At 50.0% G+C, this 20,938-nt stretch overlaps 1 protein-coding gene across 4 annotated transcripts in view; it reads right to left on the reverse strand.

The window, feature by feature from the left end:
• Nucleotides 1-20,938, reverse strand: part of NRF1 (nuclear respiratory factor 1) — a 75,688-nt gene that overhangs the window by 6,180 nt on the left and 48,570 nt on the right. For 3 of the 4 annotated variants that reach the window (XM_074903577.1, XM_074903579.1, XM_074903578.1), the window contains one exon: nucleotides 7,960-8,016. The exons of the other annotated variant lie outside the window; for it this stretch is intronic. In XM_074903577.1, the coding sequence (XP_074759678.1) occupies nucleotides 7,960-8,016 (57 nt within the window). The remainder of the gene's footprint in view (nucleotides 1-7,959; nucleotides 8,017-20,938) is intronic. 4 annotated transcript variants of the gene reach the window in all.

Raw genomic sequence — 20,938 nt, forward strand, 5'->3', positions numbered from 1 at the left:
AAGACGCAGCCAGGCTCTGCGTTTGCTTCCCCTCCGTGAAACCACCCAAAAAACCCCTCTAGAAGGAGCGGTGGGTGAGACATGACACCCGGGCACCTCCAGCCCCCTGCGAATCACCCGCTCGTGGCCACCAACCTCACCTACCTGCCAGCACCTCCCATCCTGGGCAGGGATGAGGAGCCAGCGCCGAGGTCCTGCTCTCACTTACCTGCAGTGTGCCAGGGAAAGACTTTTTTTTGTGCAGGATCAGCTGGCTTTGAGAGGAAGGAGGCTACGGCACGGCCAGCATCACCTGGAGGGGAACGGGTCAGGACACGAGGGTGGCCAAGGGAGAAGGAGAGCCGTGGCAGGCCTTAGAGGTTGAGATGGCCACCACGAATCAAAGGATTAGAGTCTGAGACGGCTGCAGCTGTACTCTAATGCCAGGTCAGACGATATTAGCGGCTGCATTTTAGCTGGGGGACGGTGACGGGCCATAGGAGATAATGAAACTCCTGCTGCTTCAGCAGTGAAGAGGTTACAGCTTACAGAAGAAGGAGAAGGGTTAGGCTCTACCTGTGACCAGAGCTGCAGGATTCAGAGGCGAAAAGTCGTGTGATGGCTGATAGAGACATCTTACCTGGCACGGAGGGAGGACCAGCAGCAGCGTAAGAATAACTGTTTTGATCCTAAATTGCAGGTGACTGCATGAAACCACCACAAAGGGTTTTGGGGGAGAAGGGCGGGCGGGTGGGATGATTCAGTGCCCTTGGAATTGGTGTCAAGGTTGCCCTGGACACCCAGGACAGTCAATGCTCAGGGGACTGGGGTCATCGATGCTGGTTTGTGCTTTGCTTTAACACCTCTTCACCCCTGAGATTGAAGCAAGCGCAGGACAAGGAAGAGATACTGACAGTCTCCAGCTGTTGGGCACGTTCATCAGGATGGGGAAAACTGTCCTACTCAGGGACACACGACATGCTGGTATCGCATTCCAGGTATGAAGCAATCATACCAGATGTGGATGGAAGATGGGCTGGAATGGCAACACGGATCCTACCACCACGAAGGTCCCAGCAGTAAGGAAACCATTACAGGCCAATGCAAACTTGGACAAAGTTCTATCTGAAGCTGAACTGTAAGCATCAAGTTGGGATCTGGCAGCAGATGGTATGAAGAGCCTCGCTGCTGTATGGCCCATGAATGCTTGGTATGCTCTCACTGCGGCAGCAGCTGGACAGTCAGGTTCTGCAAGCCTTGAAATGCACCCTGGAGTAGAAAGGTTTTCATTGATACCAAGACAGGACTTGGCTCAACAACCTGTACAGACTATGTGGACATTCAGCGTAACATTTCTGAAAGCTTAATCCTCACGTTAAACGTCCAAAGACACACAGGAGGGCTGGGAGAAACCGGACAGTGTGTAATGGAGGGGCCTCTCAGCCACCGGTCACTCGCTGAGTGAGAGATGTCCTCTTTCCAGATGAGGTGAGCTCCTCTGGTGAATGTCTTGGCGTGGTCCTCTAGACCACGGAAAGGCTGAACGCAGGGCCTCTGCGTGGAGCTCGAACAGGAACACAAGAGCAAAGTCCTGGAGGGGCAGGAACCAGCCCCATTCTTGATCAGACAACAGCAACCACTGTCACCATGTCAACCATCACCTCAAGAAAGAAAACAGCCTCCTCTTCTTTCAAAAAGCACAAAATCCTCTTCTTTGGTAGCATCAGCTGCGTACAACAGTGAACTGATCTCCTGCCAAAGCCAACTCCTGTGGGAACAGCCTCTGGAAAGGGAGGGTTGTGAGCAAGCAAAAGGCAAATGGAGAAGCATTACCACTTGGCCCCTGCATCAGGGAGCCAGGAGTCTCCAGCAACGCTCAGCCCTGCTCCGCGGTACCGGGCCAGCCTGACCCCGGGAAGAGTGGGAAGGGGAGATGGTGCAAACCCTTCCCACACACCTTCGGGGAGGTTGGTGAAGGAAGAATTTGCAAGGGGAGCTGTTAAGAGAGTTTATGGTTGTAAAAGCTGTGAGAAACACTGCTCTGAGTGCTGGGCACAGGTCTGGAGTCACGAAGTAGCACAGGAGTATTGCTCTTGGCATTTATTTTTTTTTACGGGGAAAATTAGAAAATGCACAATGACTTCAGTGATCACCTTGGAGCCCTCGACAGAGCACCGGACATCATCTGGATTTTCGCTAGGCAACATAATCTTATCAAAACCCAGGACTGAGAGCTGCATGTCCCCTTCCAAAAGGAGTCCAAAGCCCACTTCAAATCATCAGAAGCCACGAGCCACAGTCACCTGCAGCCGGTGCTGCTCTTGGGGATCCACTGGCACCAGAAGCACACTCTGCAGCAAGGAGAGAAAGCATATCCCGTACAACGGACGCTGCAGTTGATAGATCTTGCTCTGTTCTCTTGGCCACCAAAGAGGTTAAGTGCTGGAAGTTATCTGGTTTATCATTTGCTTTGAACATCTGTGAGCACTGCGGAGTCAGGAGACCACTGTGAGGAGCCTTACAAGTCTCTCAGACCCCTGCTAGAGCTCTGGGGGCTTACAGTGCTCACGCCAACAACGGAGAAGGTTAAAGAGTAAAATTTTCCATCAGATTTTCTTGGCCGTTGACCTCCAACTCAAAGGACTTTGGTTGCTTCAGTCTTCTCAGCTAGCAATGAGGGGAAAGCACTAGAAGCTTTACTTAGCATGATCCTGCTGTAACACTGTGCAGCAGATATTCCTCCAACTTCTTTTTCCCCTGCTCCAGAGGCACGGGGCTGAGAAGTCCACCTGAAATTCGTGTGCTCAGGAATGCGCGACAGGGCCCTAGCGCACAGGTCACAGATACCATCTCATCGCTACATTTCGTTCTGAGCCAAAGGCGACTTCTGAAGACACGATGGAAGAATTCTCGTTGACAAGTCAAAATGATCAGCGTGGAGGTTTTAACACACAAAATTCAAGCAGGGGAATGCATTGCTAGAGGACTTCTGACCAATGAAAGGGTTGCCCTTGGTGGGCACTGGGCATGCTTTGATCTAGACACCAAGCATAGTCTGTAAATACATCAAGACTGATGCAGATAAGTAGGGAATAACCTGATAGTCTTTTTTCACAATGGGACAGAATAAGACACGAGCTTGAAGTGCAGCACAAAAAGCTGCGCTAGATATTAGAGAAGGCGAAAAAAAACCCAGACAACTGCTAAACATAATGTTAGTGAAGCTCTGGAGCAAAGTCTCTGTCACTGAAGGTCTTTTAGAGCCAGCTAAGACTGACACTGGCTCAGGCAAGGGGCTAGGGTAAGCAATCACTTAAACTCCTTTCAGCCTGGTACGTGAACAAGATTTTGCAGGCTCCATTTTACGTAAAGAAGCTTTGGTCCCCTGATGGTGGAGTCACCAATAGGCAAATCCGAGACAGCACTAGGACACGCTGCCAATCAGTTGGCACTGGAGATATTTCTTGACAGTAAACTTGGTTCGCAGTCAACCACAGGATATACCTCATTCTCTCAGCCACGTATAATTTCTTTTAGCAACATGGCAAAACAAGAGGGAGTCTGTTATGCTACCAGTTTTAAAAAAGACAGTGATACAAACAGGATATTGAGCACCTCTGTCCAGCTGTTTGCAGTCACATGTGAGTTCTGGCAAGCTGGCAGGTAGCGTTGCCTACAATAAAGGTAACACAACCACCAGTACTTAAATAACTGCGGAGCAACTGTGTCCAACTGAATCGTGGGAGCAAAGACCATTCCTACCCTCACCAAGACAGATAACTGCAGTGCTGGAGAGTACCTGGCGTGTTACTGCTAACACAAAAGAGCACTGTTCAGCACGCAAGTTAAAAGCTCCCACAACAGATTTTTATTAAATCCACATTGCTTTTCATGGGAACCTGGCTTGCCAAGATTTCCAGAAATTATCATCTCAACCACCTCCCCCTTTTGGGAGACTGACTCGAGAGGCCTTCAAGAGGGGGGAAAGACAGGCAGTGGGCACAAGCCTGTATTTTCAGAAAAACAAAACAGATCTCTGTAGAGCAAGGTCAAATCACACCAGCTAAAATGAGAGCTCTAAGTCACGTTAATCTGAGAAATCCTCTGACTCTAGAGAAGAAACATCCATAAACTAAATGTGTCCTTTAAGATATGATGTGTTGGCATGACACCGTGGATGGGATTTCACCCAAAGTCAACTGCAGAAACCAAGCATTTCAGGAATCCTACCGCACTCAGCAGTGACGAAGGAAGAAGACATCTCTTAACACAGGCGCCTACTTTAAGATAAGACAAACTGTCTTCTGAAAGCATGTGTCTCTCGGCCCCTCAATTGCTGCTAGAGCATCAGTGACTAACTCAAATTAGATGTTTCTTAGGACAAGATGATAATTGGAAGGATTTTCACCATCAGAAATGGCTTACTGACAAATCACAAAAAGCCCATGCAGTGATTTAAGCTCCGAGAACTTTCTAGGCACACACAAGTCGCAGCTCTTCCCTATACATCCTCTGTGCCATTCATTCCAAAACACAAAAACCGTTCCAACCAAATGATCACTTGAAAAAAGCTGCAGTCCTTATTCTGCTTGCTGACCACAAGCATACCTCTAGATCATCCATTGTCTGTCCATTCAACAGCCCCTCTGGTCAAAACCACACCAAAGAGAAATGTAAAAGTTTTGACAGCAAAGTCGAGTCATGCCAGCTCACAGATGGAGCACTAAACCGAGTGTTACAACTGAGCAGGTTACATCACGGCCTTGACTTTTCCTCAGAACAGAGGATAAGCACAGGAGACAAAAGGAGATGCAATACTTCCATCAACAACTGCATGGGATGTAGGAAGGACAGCCCTGGAGCCCCTATTTCCTTCCCTGCATCCACCCCACCTTCAGGATCACACCTCAGTCTCTTAGACTGTCCCTGGGCATCACCTACCTGCTTAATGTTGTCAGTGACTTGCTCTTTCCTTAGCCTTGGCTTCTCTTGTTGTTTCAGTGAGCTTTCCTTCTCTGCTCGTTCGGAGCAACGAGAGCTGCTGGCTCAGTGACCCATAAAGCCTGGGTGACCTGGGACCTCCAGCCCTACACCATCAGAAAGGCACGGGCCAGGACGCAACACCATGCTCATATGGCTCATTCTTCCTCCCACCCATTCAGCTTCAGCTAAAACACTGCTGAATGCTTGGTAGTTGGCATTAAGGTGTTGTTTTAAAACCCAAGTTTGGATGCTTGGTTTTTTTATTTATCCCCAAGTCTCGGTCAGAGACCAACCTTCCTTCAAGCGCTCCGAGAGGACAGCCTGTGGCACTCTACATCCTCTACAAGGAGGGAGAAGGGTCACAAATTGGCCAAGATCTGAGACACCTTTGGCCTAATCTCCCTTATTTCTTGGTCTTTCACCTTTGCCTCTATGGCAGAGGAAGGCAATCCATCCTCACAAAGGGACAACTCAGTTACTCGTGGCTGTGCTCAGCAGACCACGGCAAGGCGGGTGTGTTTGCACCTTCCACCTTCTGTGATATATAATCCAAGAGACCACACAAGCCCAGACTTCATCCCAGAGAGATGACCTAGAGGATATCACTCTCCTTTGCCAAATGACTAACGAGATCCCTGAAGATGATTCCAAAGCTTCTGGGGTTTTTGAGGTTTTAGGATTTGTTTTGGGGGTTGAGTTCTTTTTAAGTTGCAGTCTTTGAGATAAAAACACTGGGGCTGGGATACCTGATTTACAGGAGACTCTTGCTGGAAGGGAACAGCCCAACCTATCAAATGACACACAGGCTCGGCTATGCTCGTGGAATTATCTCCTCTGAAGTCCCAGCATTTCTGTGGAAAGGGGAAGACCCCCGTGAGCCAGCCTGATAGCCAGACTCCTCCCTGGCACAGCGAAGACCCACAGTCTTCAAGTAGTGGTGACAAATGTCTCCTTCACCAATGGCGCTTCACAAATGCCATGCACCTCTGCCCTTGCAGCCCTTTCCTGACATACCAGAAGTCTTCCATCTGCAACCATCTGCAGCGAGGATAGTATCATAAGGAAAAAACTCGTCACTATTTTTAACATTGGAAATGAGCAATCTGAAATCCCGGGTTTTCCGTTTCATCCTCATTTGGATGGAGCTGACGACTCCCATGAAAAGGGTGTTTGGGAAAGAAGGCAAAGCAGCAGCCTGGTATCCCAATGGTGGATTAGCTTCAAACCTTCAACCCTTGTGTCTTACACAAGGTTACCTGTCCCTCCCTCTCCCCTTCATGGGGTATTGAGGGTGAATTTAGAGCTCAAGCAGACCTGGACATTGGCTGAGGCAGAATAAAGCTGCGTCTGTTCAAGCTCTGTTCTTACCTAGAAGCTCAGACACTAGTGCTGGGTCCCCAGGGTAAGTCACTCTAAAACCAAGCTAATTTGGTGTGTAGGAGAGGTGACAAACAGGCAAGGAGTGTATGTGTCTACCTGTGAAAAGAAAGCTTTTTTACCCGACTCCACAGATGAAAGCTTAGTGAATAACCCTTCTAAGCTTCCTTGATCGGCTGGCTTTGCTGTGGAGTGAAGGGCAGAGCTGATAAGATTAGCAGTCTATCATGGTCAATCATGTATATAGGAAGCATAGTTAAAAATAGAGAAAGTACACCGTACACTAATGTCTGCTCCAGTTGGGATTCGCTTTTCTTACGATCTGTTTTCTGTTAAAAAAGATGGAGGAGACAAGGTGTTATCAGTGCCAAGCATCTCAGAAAGCAGAGATAGGAGACACCTAAGAATAAATGAGAGTCTGCTCCTCTTAAGAGAAATCAGATATTAACCCCGTGATTGGACAGGTGGGCAGTATAGCACCTTAAAGTTTGTGGACAATCACCTAGTTGCTGTATTTTCAGTGAAATACTTCACTGACTTGCCTGCTATGCTATTAACATCCACAGGGGCTCTGCCAGAGGAAGAATTGCCCATCAAGACCAATTCTTATGCTACCTTAAAAACAGCCTTTAGGGTCCTGTATTTTCTATATGGTTTTATTAAAGGTTACTGTGAGAATCAAGGCAGGACACCATCAAAAGTTGATAAAACGTTATATTACTTGAATGACGAAAGTTTGTTTTAGAAAGTCATTTGAATTGATTTAAAAAAAAAAAAAAACAACACCCAACACTGAAATATCACATATTCTAATGAAGCAGATAATTATTTGGCTGAGTTTCTGCAGGAACAATACTCTGGGCACCCCTGAAAATCATAAATAGCATGCAAGAGGAATACAGTTGCGTATCAAAGATGGGAGTGTCCACACTCCAAAAGCTGGTGGATTCAGCCAGCAGAAGCGTCAGTGGTCACATACACACAAGCTCTTGCATCTACCCTCCTGTGCTGTGTGACACACAGGACAGCCTGCTGTTTTACTTAGGTTTCTGCTACGACAGCCTACAGTTTCTTAAAGCTGACGAGTGCTGAAAGCGTATTTGAGGGATTTTCTCTCCTTTGCCTTGCTGCTTTAACTCTGCATCATGTCCGCGACCTTTAAAAAGCCAAATTTTACAAATCCAAAAAATCACATCATCCCCACAACCCCATCCATCACCGCAGTACCACTGCTTGAGTGTTATTAAAATACAGACTCTGAGCCCAGCCATGTCCTGCCCCTCACTAATTCTTTACTTAAGTAACAATTACGAGAGGTCGGCTTGCGTAAGGCTAACAGGATTGGGCTGTAAGATATTAGCACAGCCCAGAGGCATGTGCATCTCTGCCCCGAAGCCGAGACAGCCATTACAAGATTCTTGGATGTAAATATATATCTGATGTCTGATATTTTCCCCTTGAAAGTGTGAAAGGAGGAAAAAAAAAAAAAAAAGACAGGTAAGATATAGCCCCTTTAACCCCAAGAAACACCACATAGTCAGGAACCTAAAGGAACAAGTGGCAATACTGACGACAGCCAAATCCCATTATTTCAAACTACCATCACAAAAATCCACTCACCTGATGAACACTCTGCTAGGCTCCACTTGCAACCTGAATAGTCTGCTGCTAGGAAGCCTGACAATAAAATGCAAGTGTAAAAGGCTGAACAAAGGCCAAATACTACAATTGGGGGGGTGGGGGGGTGGGGGGGTGGGAAGGGGGGCATTAAGTGGGGTAATTAATGGATTCATTGGAAATACATCCTTTTACTTACTGTGTGAATTAAAAAAAATTTCAATGTTCACATACGAGTAGAAAATTCAATGTCACATATGAGTAACACCCCAATATTAGGCACAGTAACTAGAATATTTCTCCCTCTATACAGAACATTATGTGCGTAAGTGGGAGGTAGAGTAAGTGGGAGGTAAGTATAAGATACGTCCAGATATTTGTACTGTCTTTTACAAATATTTAGATGAATGGCTTAATTGGACCAGAGAGGCCCGATGAGAAACGGCTGCACAGAAGTGGGAGTAGTAAAATCCATCTCAGAGAAGCTAAGGCCACCTCCAATAAAGCTCTCCACTGTTCCCTGAGCAGAGGGATGAGAAATGAATGAGAAGCAGGAATGGCTGCCAAAGTGGCATTTCTATGTATCCCAAGAGCACGAGGCTAGAAAGTTCATAAAATCCCGGCATTCGGCCTCGCTGGTCCCTGAAAGGAGCTCGATGTGGGTTTAAGGCTGCGACAGCCTCCGATCTCAATGAGTTTCACAAGTTCGTACGCTGCACGATAGATCACATGTGAACACTGACATTAGCATACACTACAGAGCGTTTAGCACATGGAGATATAAAGCAGCTATTGTTCTGGCAGTAAGGTAATACGTAACCAGATAGTCTCTGGCTCCATCTAAAAACCATTTTCCCAGCATTTCGCTGACTTGTTCGGCGGGAGCCTCTCCGCTACAACAGAGTGCACATTCATGGCCAAGGAGCGGGTCCGAAGCGATGGGTTCTCTCCCGCAGCGCCCCACTCGCGGCCCCCGCGCCTCTTCGCTGGGGGAAATCGTGCTCTTAACCCAAAAAGAGGTGACACGAACTCACAGCCAAGCAAGGTGCACAACTGCTGGAGGAGGACAACGCCTTGGGAAGGCGTCCAAAGCTTTACTTTGCAGAGCTGGAAAGCTGCAGCTCTGGTGGAGCCTTACCTTACGTTAGTTCCCACACTAGGTACAAGGAGGTAAGCGCTCTTCTTTTTTCCTCAGGGGAAAAACCTTTAAGGGTCCTTTTTTTTTTTTTCTCTTCTTCAAAGCATACCCTTCAAATCTAGCTATAAAAGCATCCCTGCAACAAACCAGCACACACCCTTGTTGCAGCGGTGTTAAGTGTCACAGCGCTCCGGCGTCTGCAGCCCGTCTTCTTTATAGGACAAGGGACTCATTTGGCACAGATCCCTCCCCTTTCCCCGGTGTAGGACCTGGCCCATCCTCAGCAAGGTAAGCAATAAATCACGGTGAATACATGACTCAGACGTGGAACGTATCATGTAAAGAGCAAGTTTTTACAGTCCACATTCCTCCTTTTTTCGTACACCACCGTCTCCCACAGCCCAGGCTGCATGGCAGGTGGGATGGGTTCCTACCTCTCTCTCCTGAGAATACTTATTCTTGGTATGCTACTGCCTCTGGCAGATTCCACCCTTTTAAACTCTGCACATCTGTTGATTAAAAAAAAAAAATAATAAAAAAAGCTTGGACTCTGGCCTGGTTGACTGAAGGCACAGAACATTTGTGCATCTGGGCAGAGCCCAAGCTGCGCAGGCTGGGTGGTAGGAAGCCTCTTTGCACGCCAAGAGAAGGCAACGATGGGTGCAGGGAGAGAAATGACTGTTTGCTTTGAAGCAAGCGGGGATGTTCCAGGTGCTCTGTCCCTGTGGGTCTCACCCCGGGTGTCCAGGGGCCTGCAAAGGGGAGACACGTGGTACATGGATCCGTGCGGACAAAACCAGCAAGAAGAATCAAGCAGCCACTTGTGTAACAGCCTGTCCTGTTGCTTCCCGGGGCAGGACAGGACAGGTAGGAACCACTTCCTGAGAGTGAAAGGAATCACAGACTTGTCCAGGGTGGAAAAGCCCTTAAAGTTCCTCCAGCCCAAGCATGAACCTCACCCTGACCGTTCCCAACTCCCCCAGATCCCTCAGCGCTGGCTCAGCCCGACTCTTCAACCCCTCCAGGGATCCCGGGGACTCCCCCCTGCCCTGGGCAGCCCATTCCAACGCCCAACAGCCCCTTCTGCACAGAAATCCTTCCTCAGAGCCAGCCTGACCCTGCCCTGGGCAGCTTGAGGCCATTCCCTCGGGGCCTGGCGCTGGCTCCTTGGCTCCAGAGACTCATCCCCCCTCAGGAGGAAGCACAAGGCTCAGATCCCTTCCCTGTTCCTGCTGGCCACCCCAGTGCTGACACAAGCCAGGATGCCATTGGCCTTCTGGGCCACCTGGGCACACTGCTGGCTCATGCGCATTACACAGGAGCTGCGGTGACTGGAGAATCCCTTCTGCTCTGTGTCTGCTGTGGATGATGCAGACCGGAGTCCCGCTCAGGGGCTGTGGGAATGGAGCACAGTCCATCCGGACCAGGAGCGAGAAAGCCCATCTCTGACAGCAGCGAACTAGCAGAAAGCCTAAAACCCAGCCAAGCCCAGGTCTTGTTAATTTGCCACGGGACTTCAAACCTCTGAACACTTAACTCCTATTTGGAAGTGTGACTCGGATCCTTTTTTTGCAAAGAAAACGTACCAGGAACCTCTGAGAAGATTTGGCCGAGGACATCGTAACGCATCTGCGGGTTAGAGCAACAGGAAACAACCGTGGGCCAAATTCACTGATGGTGTATAATTGAACACAAGCACCCCTGGCTGCTGATCCCTGTGACTTCAAAGGAGTTGAACATACTATATTTATGCCAGCAATAAAACTCAGCTTCCATTAGCTATATGTTCACCATTTAAATGCAGTGGTCCTGTCGTGCACACACCAATTAGAGTCCCCTAATGCTTGGGAGTACAAAGCTGCTTTTTTTTTTCCTTCTGATGGGAAGGGGTGGAAGGGAAGAGATCAGCCGGCTCAGGGGAATAGCAGAGAGCCTTTCACTGAGAGGTCTCGCGTTCAAATCTGTCATAGGCCAGCGGTAACAGATGGCCACTTCTGAAGGCTGTTCTGTAGCTGACGTGAAATGAGGGATTGTCTCAGGCCACTGGTGGACAACTTATTGAAGCCACAAGCACACTGCTGGTGGTTTCTGGCAGAGATGGTAGAAAAACCAAGGGATTACATGGGTACGAAGCAACTGCTGCCTACCTGATCAAAGGCACCTCCTTCCTGGAGGGAACTGAGGCAAATTGCTGGCAGCTTGTGGGTGCTGCTGCCTGCGTGGTGCAGGAACCTCTGGCTGCACAAGCCTGGATCTCGGTCGGAGACGGCCTGCTTCAGCTGTCATCAGCTCCTGCGACTCCTCAGCACCAGTCCCCCTTCACTGGGCTTCCCTTTGGACACGCTTGGGGTTTTGATGATTAAAATCATGGGGGGGAAATGAAGAAGAGGAAGTTCTGTGGCAAGAAGGAGGCAAACCCATAGGGAGGGGAAGTTTGGTACAATCTGTAAGCTGGGTATGGGAATAACCAATAATACCACCATTAATTACAAACCAATTCCAAGCTAGTGCCCTCTCAGTCCTTCCCTTCTCAGAGGTTGTGTCTTCTCCAGGGGACACTTCAACTTTCTATGGGCAGATGACAAATAAGTCCACCCGTGCTCGTGTGTCCCTGGAGCAGAAGCGGGTCCACACAACCCAGAAGAAAGCTCTACTCAGAGAAATTTGTAAACATCAAGGAATAAATGAATCCAAAGGATATGTGGGGTGGGAGGAACAAGTCAAATTCAGGCTTAGAAATGCCAGCCCTGGGTTTGGAAAAGATTCAGAGGGAACCACTTCAGGAGAAACTGCTTTTTTTTTTTTTCTTCATGGAACCTGTTTCGCAGCTTCACGTCGACTCACGGACGCACGTGTGCGCTGCCGAGCTGGCGAGCGCGCTTTGCGGCGGTGGCTGGGGTGGCTTCCAACAGCCCAACCTGCTGGTGGACTCACGAGGCCAAAGAGAGAGCAGCCTCCCTCAGCAAGCAGCAGCCACCATCCTGCTCCTGTGTGCTGGCCTGCCAGGGTCTGCAGCGCGGGGAAAATAGGGCGATTCCCCTGCAATCTTCCTGCACAGCTGTTTACTGGCTGCGGATTACCACTGTCACATGAGCTGCTTTACAGCAAAGCCAAGCTGTCTTCATGAGCTGAGAAGGTCACTGGGAGATAGGGGCCTCCAGGGACAAACACACCACCCTCTCCTGCGACTGTGATTTACCTCCCAGAGAAACACCAAGGCAGCAAGAAAAACGTTCCCGACTGGTCAGAGGGCAAGAAAAAATGGTTTTACCTTCAAGCCCTCTGCCCAGCTATCATTAGGACTCACCCAGCGAAAGGGCAGAGGAGGGACATCCCCGGGGGTTAACTCTCATGCTGTTCATTTACCAGGCTGCAGTCAAGATGCTGGAAGGCTGGAACAGTCCTTACAGTGACAAATTTACCTTCTCTTCCTTGTGTGCCCCCAGGAGAGGGTGTCCCAACGACCGTTCGGACAAGGCCACCCAAGTGTCACCCGCCAAGGGGTGCCAAGGTAGAGTTGCATTGCAACCTGCTGACGCCTCAAAGCATAAACGAATCAATCCTGTAGTGAGAAACTTTCTCCTCTTCAAACCCAGAATCTAACTGATGAACATCAGGGCCAACGAAGAGGAACGAGTTTCACTTGGAAAAACAGAATTCTGAAGGTCCAGTGCGGCCACTTAGGAAAATGAATTAAAACCTGCAGTCTTCATCATTCTGCCATAGGCAGGTCTGGTGGAAAATGAAAACATTTCTGCAAGCGAGATCACTCACAGGCTCAGCAGTTGCAGGACAGGGCTCTTTACTATGCCCCAGAGGCACAAGACAGATGGGGTTGTGCTTTTAGGCTTTAAAATCAGTCCCTGCTATGGAGATCCAATGAAGAGGATAAATACAGCCACAGAACGATCCTCTAGACATGCTCAGAAAAACGCAATAGAGCAACTCAAGAGGTCAAACCCTAAGAAAGCAGCTGAGGCAGTTTTCAAAGAGGAGCAGAGCACTTTTTAAGGCAAAGAAAAGAAACAACCCCTTGAGCAGTTTGGAGACGTCTACTCTGCATCACACGCCTGGGAAGTGGGAAGGCACAGTCCGAAGGGGAGCACGGAGAGGGGGAGGCTGTGCTGAGAGCAGAAAGCACGAGTAGCTCCGCAGGGAGGGAACTTTGATCTAACACACAAGACTACAAGCGCCGTAAAGGGAGAGACACGCAAACCATGCCTCAAAGAGCTCTGCCTGGGGAAGCCCTGGCTCGTAGCTTCGCTTACAGGGTATTTCTCCTACTAGTGGGGTGCCCGGCGGGGGGGAGTTCACAAAACCCATCTCATTTCATAAGATGCCTCACACAGTAACAACAGCTTGCTGGGATTTCAGCCAGCTTCCCATTTGGATCAGATTGCACCCTACGCCCACTGACAGCCATTAAGAGCCCGGAGCTCACAAACTGCCCTCGGGTCAGACGACTCCATCCATTCAAAACCCAGCAACATTTTCCACAGCTCTCCAGTGCACAGCGGGAGAGGGTGGTCTGCTCCAGCCCAGCTCACAGTCACAAGGGTACCTGCTAGGGAAGGCACGAACTGCGCCCTGCTGTCATGAAACAGCAGATTGCAGCCCAGTTCTGTTGCAGGGGGATTAGAAAGCCCCTCTCCATCTGCCCTGATTCAGTGTAATCACAGCCTGCCCCTCTCAATTCCCCAAGCCCCTGAATGGTGTAAGGGGCAGAAGTGGCGTGGCACAGGTAGAGAGAAACAGCAACGACATCCCCAGCTCTGTCTGTGGTCACAACCCATCACTACACAGATGAGGATGAGGGGAAGTTATTTCTCTAAGCAGGAAGCCAGCCACCTTGCAAGCTAAAATCTGCACCGGCAGATGTTGCAGCTGCTCCACAGCAGGGACAATCGCCCATCCTCACCCCTGGCAGCGAGGGGTCAGTTGGGACAGTTTGCAGAAGAAACAACACCCTACAACTCCAGACATGAGTCTTGTTCCGCTCTGGGAAGCGGCTCGCCATGCGAGGAGGGTGAGCTGGGACCTCTCATCTGGGATTGTCTGGAGGAGCAGGAGAATGAGCAGATATCATGCCAGCAGGATGAAGTCGTCCTTGGCTGCGTGCTGTTAAACTGAAAGGTCTTCCAGAGAGGGGCTACAATCTCTGTGAGCCAGCATCTCACAGGGCTCAGAAAGCTGAGGGGGGGCTGCCACACACGCTCAGCACAGGTTTGAGTAAGTTAGTATTACAGGCAGAATCCACCACATATCAACTTCATCCTGGGAGCGCTGAGAAAGGAGCAGCAAAGCAGAGGCTGGTTTCAATCTCATCCACCCAGTTCAACACTCCCAGGTTTGAACGCTCACATCCACAGACAAGCTCTGCTGGCATAGACGTGTCCAGCAGAAATGGCAAAAAGCTGCCTTCCCCCGCCCGACGTGGCCTCCGGCCCTTTCATGAGTGCCACCCCCCTCCCTGCAAAGGCAGCAGGAGCCCCATGAAGAAGCTCTGCTGGTACCAAGCCCCTGATCTGGGCGAGGTTGGGCATGGAGGGGGAGGCCTGGAAAAATGACTCGCCGGCATCTGCGATGGGTCAGGAGAGCGACGCACAGCTAGGCAGCTTCACAGAGCTGCTTTTCTGACCCCACCTGTGCCCTTTTCTTTAGGCCAAGAGCTAGAAATAAAACAGCACCACGCTGAAGATGTGCAGCTTGTCAGGAGAGCACCTCCCTACCCCAACCTGGGGCCAAAGCACCGATCCGCAGACAGCGGCACCAAGATCTGCTTGCAGACAGATTACACAAACACCTCCATCCCCTCCCGTCCCAATTCCTGGACTGGGAACAGTGGCAAGCAAGGAACTGTTTGTCTATCCAGTGCTGTGCTTCCAGACATATGGAGGGAAACACGCTAGATATTCTGACTGTCATTCCTTTCCTGTCTGTAGTCAATCTCAATCCTTAGACAAAAGCTTGCCAAAGGATTAGGATATCCATCTCTTGCAGGCACCCCAAAACCACTGATGTCACCAAGCTGGTGTAGATGTGAAGCCCTTCTCAAACATCCAAGTCTTACAGTCAGGGTACATATACATTAGGAAGACAAAACCCCCACAATATACACCCCCCTCTCAAACAAAATTCTATAGCTTCTCAATCACGGGTTAGTTAAAATGAGGACTGTACTCCATCCAGATGACCAGGCCCTTTCCTTCTGCTCTGTGTTCATCTTGGATGACCAAGCATGAAGTCGTGCAGAGGTGCCCATCCCCACCGCCCTCCCCACAAGCAAAGGCGATCTCCAACCATCCAGTGAGCCAAGACCCATATGCCCTGTCACCCCCAGATACCCAGATTTAGGGAAGTTAGCATGAGGGGACCAGCAAAGCCCACGACCCCAGTAATGCGGCGCTCAGAGCCAAGTTCTTGGGGACTTCGTCACCATAAATTGCAACAAATGCCAGGAATTTAATGTGAACATTGGCAACTGTGAAGTCAAATGAAAAGTCTCACTAAGAGATGGAGGAAAGCAAGATCCAGGGACTATAAGTATATGCCACCTACATCACTTCGCTTGCCAAAAGGCTTGGCCTCTTCTCAGTGAGTGTCCTGCACTGAGCTGCTCCTTCTGAAGCCACGTGATTTACTGAGGGCCTGTGAGATGATGATGGAGAAGCCTGGACAAATATCATACAAATACACCGAATAGATAGGCTTCCAATTCGACCTAGAAACACAATGAATTTCCAGTCAAGCAGCACATTCTTTCAGTGTTCCCAGCCAGATTGACTTATTGCTCTGTTGTGAGGAAGGGCCACCACGGGAAGGAACCTCAATCTTGGGCAACTTGGGAAAGCAACAACCCTGCACAATGTGAAAACAGGGTCACTGCTGCAGGAGAGGAGGAGGAAAGTCACACCACCAAGGCCCTTGTTGAAACACTTCTCTGTGAGGATGACTATGGAAGAAACCAACCCTGTCTACTTCCTTAAACCCGTGTTCATCCCCAGGCCAAGCCCACACTGCAGCTGGGCAGGGCACGGTGGGAGCAGCACCTCCTGCACCCAACACGCTCATCTTTCCAGCCCTCCATGCATGAAGCAACCATGTCCCCTTGCCTTCTCAGCCCTGAAGATCTCAGACCGAACATTCCTTAAAATCCATCTGCCCCAGTGAAATTGAGCCTTTATGGAAGAGGAGGGGGGGGGGAGTTTTCTTCCTGACTGCTGCCCCCGAGACAGCTGCGTTTTGGCATTAGAGGGGATGCATGTGTAAAAAATTTGGGATCCCTCAAATATGAAGCTTCCCAACACAGCAACGCAGAAGACAGATTGATGAACACCTTGTCAGTAGATCTGAATTTTCCAAGAGAAATTCAAGATCAGCAGAAAGAACTTAAGCTTCCTGTTACAAACTCAGAGATGGGAACTGCTTTAGGTAGTAAGACCAGAACGGCTTTAAAGTATTGCAGGAGACATGAGGCAGCTTCTCCTTTTAAATTTATGGATAAAGAAGAAATCCTGCCCAGCCTGGAGTCGATACCAGTCCTGCTTCCTCTTCCAGACCAGAACAAAAGGGAACATATTGCAACTATGCTGAGAGAGGAGGGCTGCTGTCTATTTCTTTAAATGTAATGTTAATGCCTTGTAATCAGCTTTAATTTTTAAACAGACCCAGCCCTCCTGTCCATTTCCCCTAATTCAGGACACGTGGAAGGTAAATGGCCTGTGCTTAAACCGGGACAGCATCAGTGTGACAGCTGGAGAGCCTGTAAGTCTCAACTGCCTGAAAACAGGAATGGATGTCAAAACTCACCAGGGGAGGGGAAATGAGGAGGCCAAGGGAGATGCTGGAGATGCCATAAGGTCATCGAGAAGGTGGGAGATAAGGCCAGACGGTGCATGGCTCATTTTCTGGGTGGAAACTCAACAGGACTCAAAGAAATGCTCGAAGTGATGAAACAGCAAAGGGCTTGGCAGTGAGTGCCTACCCCCAGTGAGGCTGGCTGCCCTTCCAGGGTACCGCTAACACCATCGCTGAGGAGAAGAGACAAGTGTCTTTCAGGGGACAGCGACAGATCAAGGCAGGAACTGAGCAACTCCTGGTGTGTCCCCAGGGTGCTGCCTTCTCTCTTCACAATCAAAGGCACGTTTCAGAGCTAAAAAGCAGCCTGTAGACTTCTCGTGAGACTTGGATGCAGAACGAAGGCACAAAACCACCCAGGGGGTCTCCTTGTGCTCCTCTGACACTGCTGCCTTTGCAAAGAGGAAAAAGACCTGTGCTACATCATGAGTGCTCATCATATAAAAATGTTTTCCCCCAGGGAAATAAAATGATAGTGCCCATGAGCCTCTCTACCCCAAAAGCCAAAGTGTACCCAGAAATAACCATTCTGCATTTCCATCAAGGGTCACAAGAGGACTTACCAAGGTCCCTCAACAAGCCAATGGAAGCCCTAAAGCCAGCAGAACTCAAGGGCCGGGGCATCCACCTCCAGTCTTTTGCTCGACTCAAACCACCCAAACTGTCTGCGCCGGGTTGCGCGATGCTGGCTCCACGCAACGCAACTGCGCCTTGGCGTAGGTTGCACCCGGTTGGTTGGACTGAAGGGAAAATCTGGCCATCAATGTGGTACAAGAGGGACTTGTCTGAGTCACTATTTTTTTCCCCAGATGGTGGGCAGATAAATCCTAATCGTCAGTGGCAGCCGCCTCGTCATCAGCCCCAAGGTGTCAAACCAAAGGCACACGCAGCGTGAAGCAACTGCACCCCCAGCGCTGCCCAAGGGTAACGTAGGACAGCAGCAAAGCCCACGAGATCCATCAGGATGGGTTTTAAGGCGCAAGGCAAGCTGTGCCAAATGAGCAGAAAGCTGTGCTCGTAAGGTTCTGTGCAAATGGAGCAGCGGTCTTGGGAATATTTTGGCCCTCATCGTGCTGGGAAAGACCAGCAGCACCATGCTGACTGCTGGCATCAAACCTGGGGCTGGTGTCCCAACAGCCCAACATATTCCTCGTCACCCACACTTGGGGGTCCCTGGACAGCCAGACGCTGACATGGAGGGGTGCAGACACAGAGATAGTTGAGCTGCCTCAAGTTCCCCCACTCTGCAGGGAACTGCACGTACCTGAGACGGAATAAGCTCGTTTTAACTGAGGTTTACGCCAACATATTTTACTCAGAGTGCAACACGGCCCTGTCGCTGACAATAATTCATTCATGCACAGTAATTCATCCTCCAGGAAACACTTTTCCCTGGTCCTGGATCTGCTCAGCACACGCACCCTGAACTCAGACTCATCCACCTCAGCAATCTTTGCTGGCTGCCACCGGCCTCTCTTCTTCCCTGTCATCTGAAACACACCTGCAAAAATGATTTTCCTCACTTCTCCTTCAGATCAGGATAAAATCATACCTGTTTCAAGGTAATGCTTCATTAAAATAAAATAAAAAATAATCTGTTCCCACTGGGAAGACCCTACAAAAAGCTCGAGTCTCTCCTTCCTGGCTGTTTGGATGCAAGCAAGCTGATCCGTGCTTTGCCAAGCTGCTAGCGACTCACTTGGGTCCATCTTCTCTAAAAAGGAGATCCAAAATTTTTTTTTTTTTTTCTCTCATGTAAAAAAAGCCACCAGTTACCAGTGGATCAGCGTGCCACACCTCCCTGTCCCGAGGCATCCAAAAGCAAGAACAGGCAGTTCCCTTGCACTGGGTTTGCCCGACGCATCCCTCTGCTTTCACCCTCTCTAGGAGACAGGCAGAGCCCAGAGAGCAGGATCTCGACTCCCGCCTTCCCCTCCTGGATGTGCTTTCAACTGCAAACAGCCTGCACAGAGCCTGATGGGACTGGCAACGGCGCTGAGGCCTGGAGGTCTCCGTGCTGCTGAGAGGAGGGTTCCCCATCTCCCATCTGCGCAGCCGAGGGTGGAGACAGGTTTCCACCTGACACCTTATTGATTTCCTGCGGGAGGCTCGGCAGCCTCACCCAGAGCTGAAGCCTTTTCAGCGTTTAAACCACTTCTGATACAGAAGTTGCCAAGTGGAGCAGCTCTTCTGCGCAGCAAGTTCCCCATCACCCTAAATGCCACTATAGGCTTGTTGGTCCTACGCCACCTCGCAAGGCGTGCTCCTGTGCTGATGCCTTATTTCCTCTCTTTGCGAAAGCAGAGAGCTTGCTAATCCCCCTTTGCCCACGTCAGAGTCCTAATGCTCTCCCTGGGCTTCCGTCACAACTAGATAATCCTGGCCCACCCCCAGCCATAAGCACAGCTCCCCTTGGTTGTATGGAGAACTGAGCTTGGATTTTTTAGGATGACTGAGGGGGATGGAGAAGGGCAAAACTCGCTGTAGGCTCCTCTTAGTGCCCACTTGTACACTGCCACACAGCAGCGCTCCCAGGAGCATCTCCAGCAGCACAGGGAGGAGATACAACAGTCAAATGTGCTTTGGGGGCAGGAAAAAGAGCAGCAGTGCCACACACTCAGACCAAAGCGCACAAGCAAGGACCCACTGGGGCTCTGGCTGTGCCTAGCTCAGGTCTGTTAAATCAATTCCCCGGTCACAGCTTGGTTTCGCATCATCCACTGCCACTTCTCTTCCCAACACCAGCTCTTTCCGCTGTGCCTCCTTCCACGTCCTGTTCTGAACCCCAGCTGGAGCTTTGAGCATCCCACTCCTCTCGCCCTCAAATCAGCCCTTCAAAACGCCCCACGCTGCACAAAACCACGATAACCCCAGGCCCGTGACAACACCCAGGCCGTTAAACCGACCTTCCTCGGGCAGGGAGGCTGCTCTGTCCTTCACGGGCTGCCCTGCGCACTGCTACAGCCCTGCGCAGGTACCGCTTAGGCAAAAGCTTCATCAATATTTCAAGATGAAGCCAGGAAGCCCGTAGCCCGAGCAGCTTTCAAGCCCCCGCTCGGATCAATGTCAAACAAAAGGCTGCAGCATGAGGATGCTCCGGCGAGCGAGGCCCAGACTGCAGGCTGGCACCGTCACCTCCCCTTTCCAACGCTGATCGAGTTTCTCTCCTCCGGCCCCGGTGGGCTGGGACGGCTCCAGCACCAGCCCATCACCCGGAGCTGCTCAGAGCACACCCCGAAAGCAGCCCCAGAGCGCAGAGTTTCCTCTTAGCAGAGCATTTTCAGTTTCCAGCCAACTTCAGAAATCGGTGCTGCTACCACCCCCTTCGCTTGCTTTGAGTATTACTTTGCTTTAATGCCAGCCAATTCAGAACAAAACATCTGAGGCTCAAACCATGGGGTCATCGCTCCCAGCACCCCGACTCAGAGCAGATGCTCCAGAGCAGCAAGGAAACCGTAATGCACTTAGGTAGTTTGACACTGCATGGGAGCAGGAGATCTTGTTTCCCTTAGCTATGATTATCTGCAGCCCTTTCGCAGTTCAGACACGCTGCTGGCCTCCCTGCAAGACCACACTCAGCCCTAGTTTCCAAGACATCCACGAACACGCAGAAGAGTCGCTGCTTTTGAGCTGTCTTGGTTCTTCTGTATCGCTTAATTATTATTCAGATGCCAGAGAACGGATGGGAAAGCTCAAGATAGAAACAAGAAATTTTAAAAAGAGAATAATTACATCTAATGGCTAAAAACAGGAATGAAACACCTCACCTGACCTCAAGCAATTTTGTTAAACTACTGCCTCCTTTTCCCTACCAATAAGATGGGGATAAATTTATGTCCCTTGCAGGGAAAGTGGCGTGGGTAAGGGATTGGAATTCCTCAGAAGGGACCTACAGAAGGGTAAGAGCATTCCTAGAGAGAAGCATTTATTGGAAATATCAGCAAATGAAGACTTTGCAAGCAACACCAAGCAGGGGGAATTTGCTGG

This window comes from Athene noctua, chromosome 3 (assembly GCF_965140245.1).
Source record: "Athene noctua chromosome 3, bAthNoc1.hap1.1, whole genome shotgun sequence".
Classification (NCBI taxonomy): domain Eukaryota; kingdom Metazoa; phylum Chordata; class Aves; order Strigiformes; family Strigidae; genus Athene; species Athene noctua.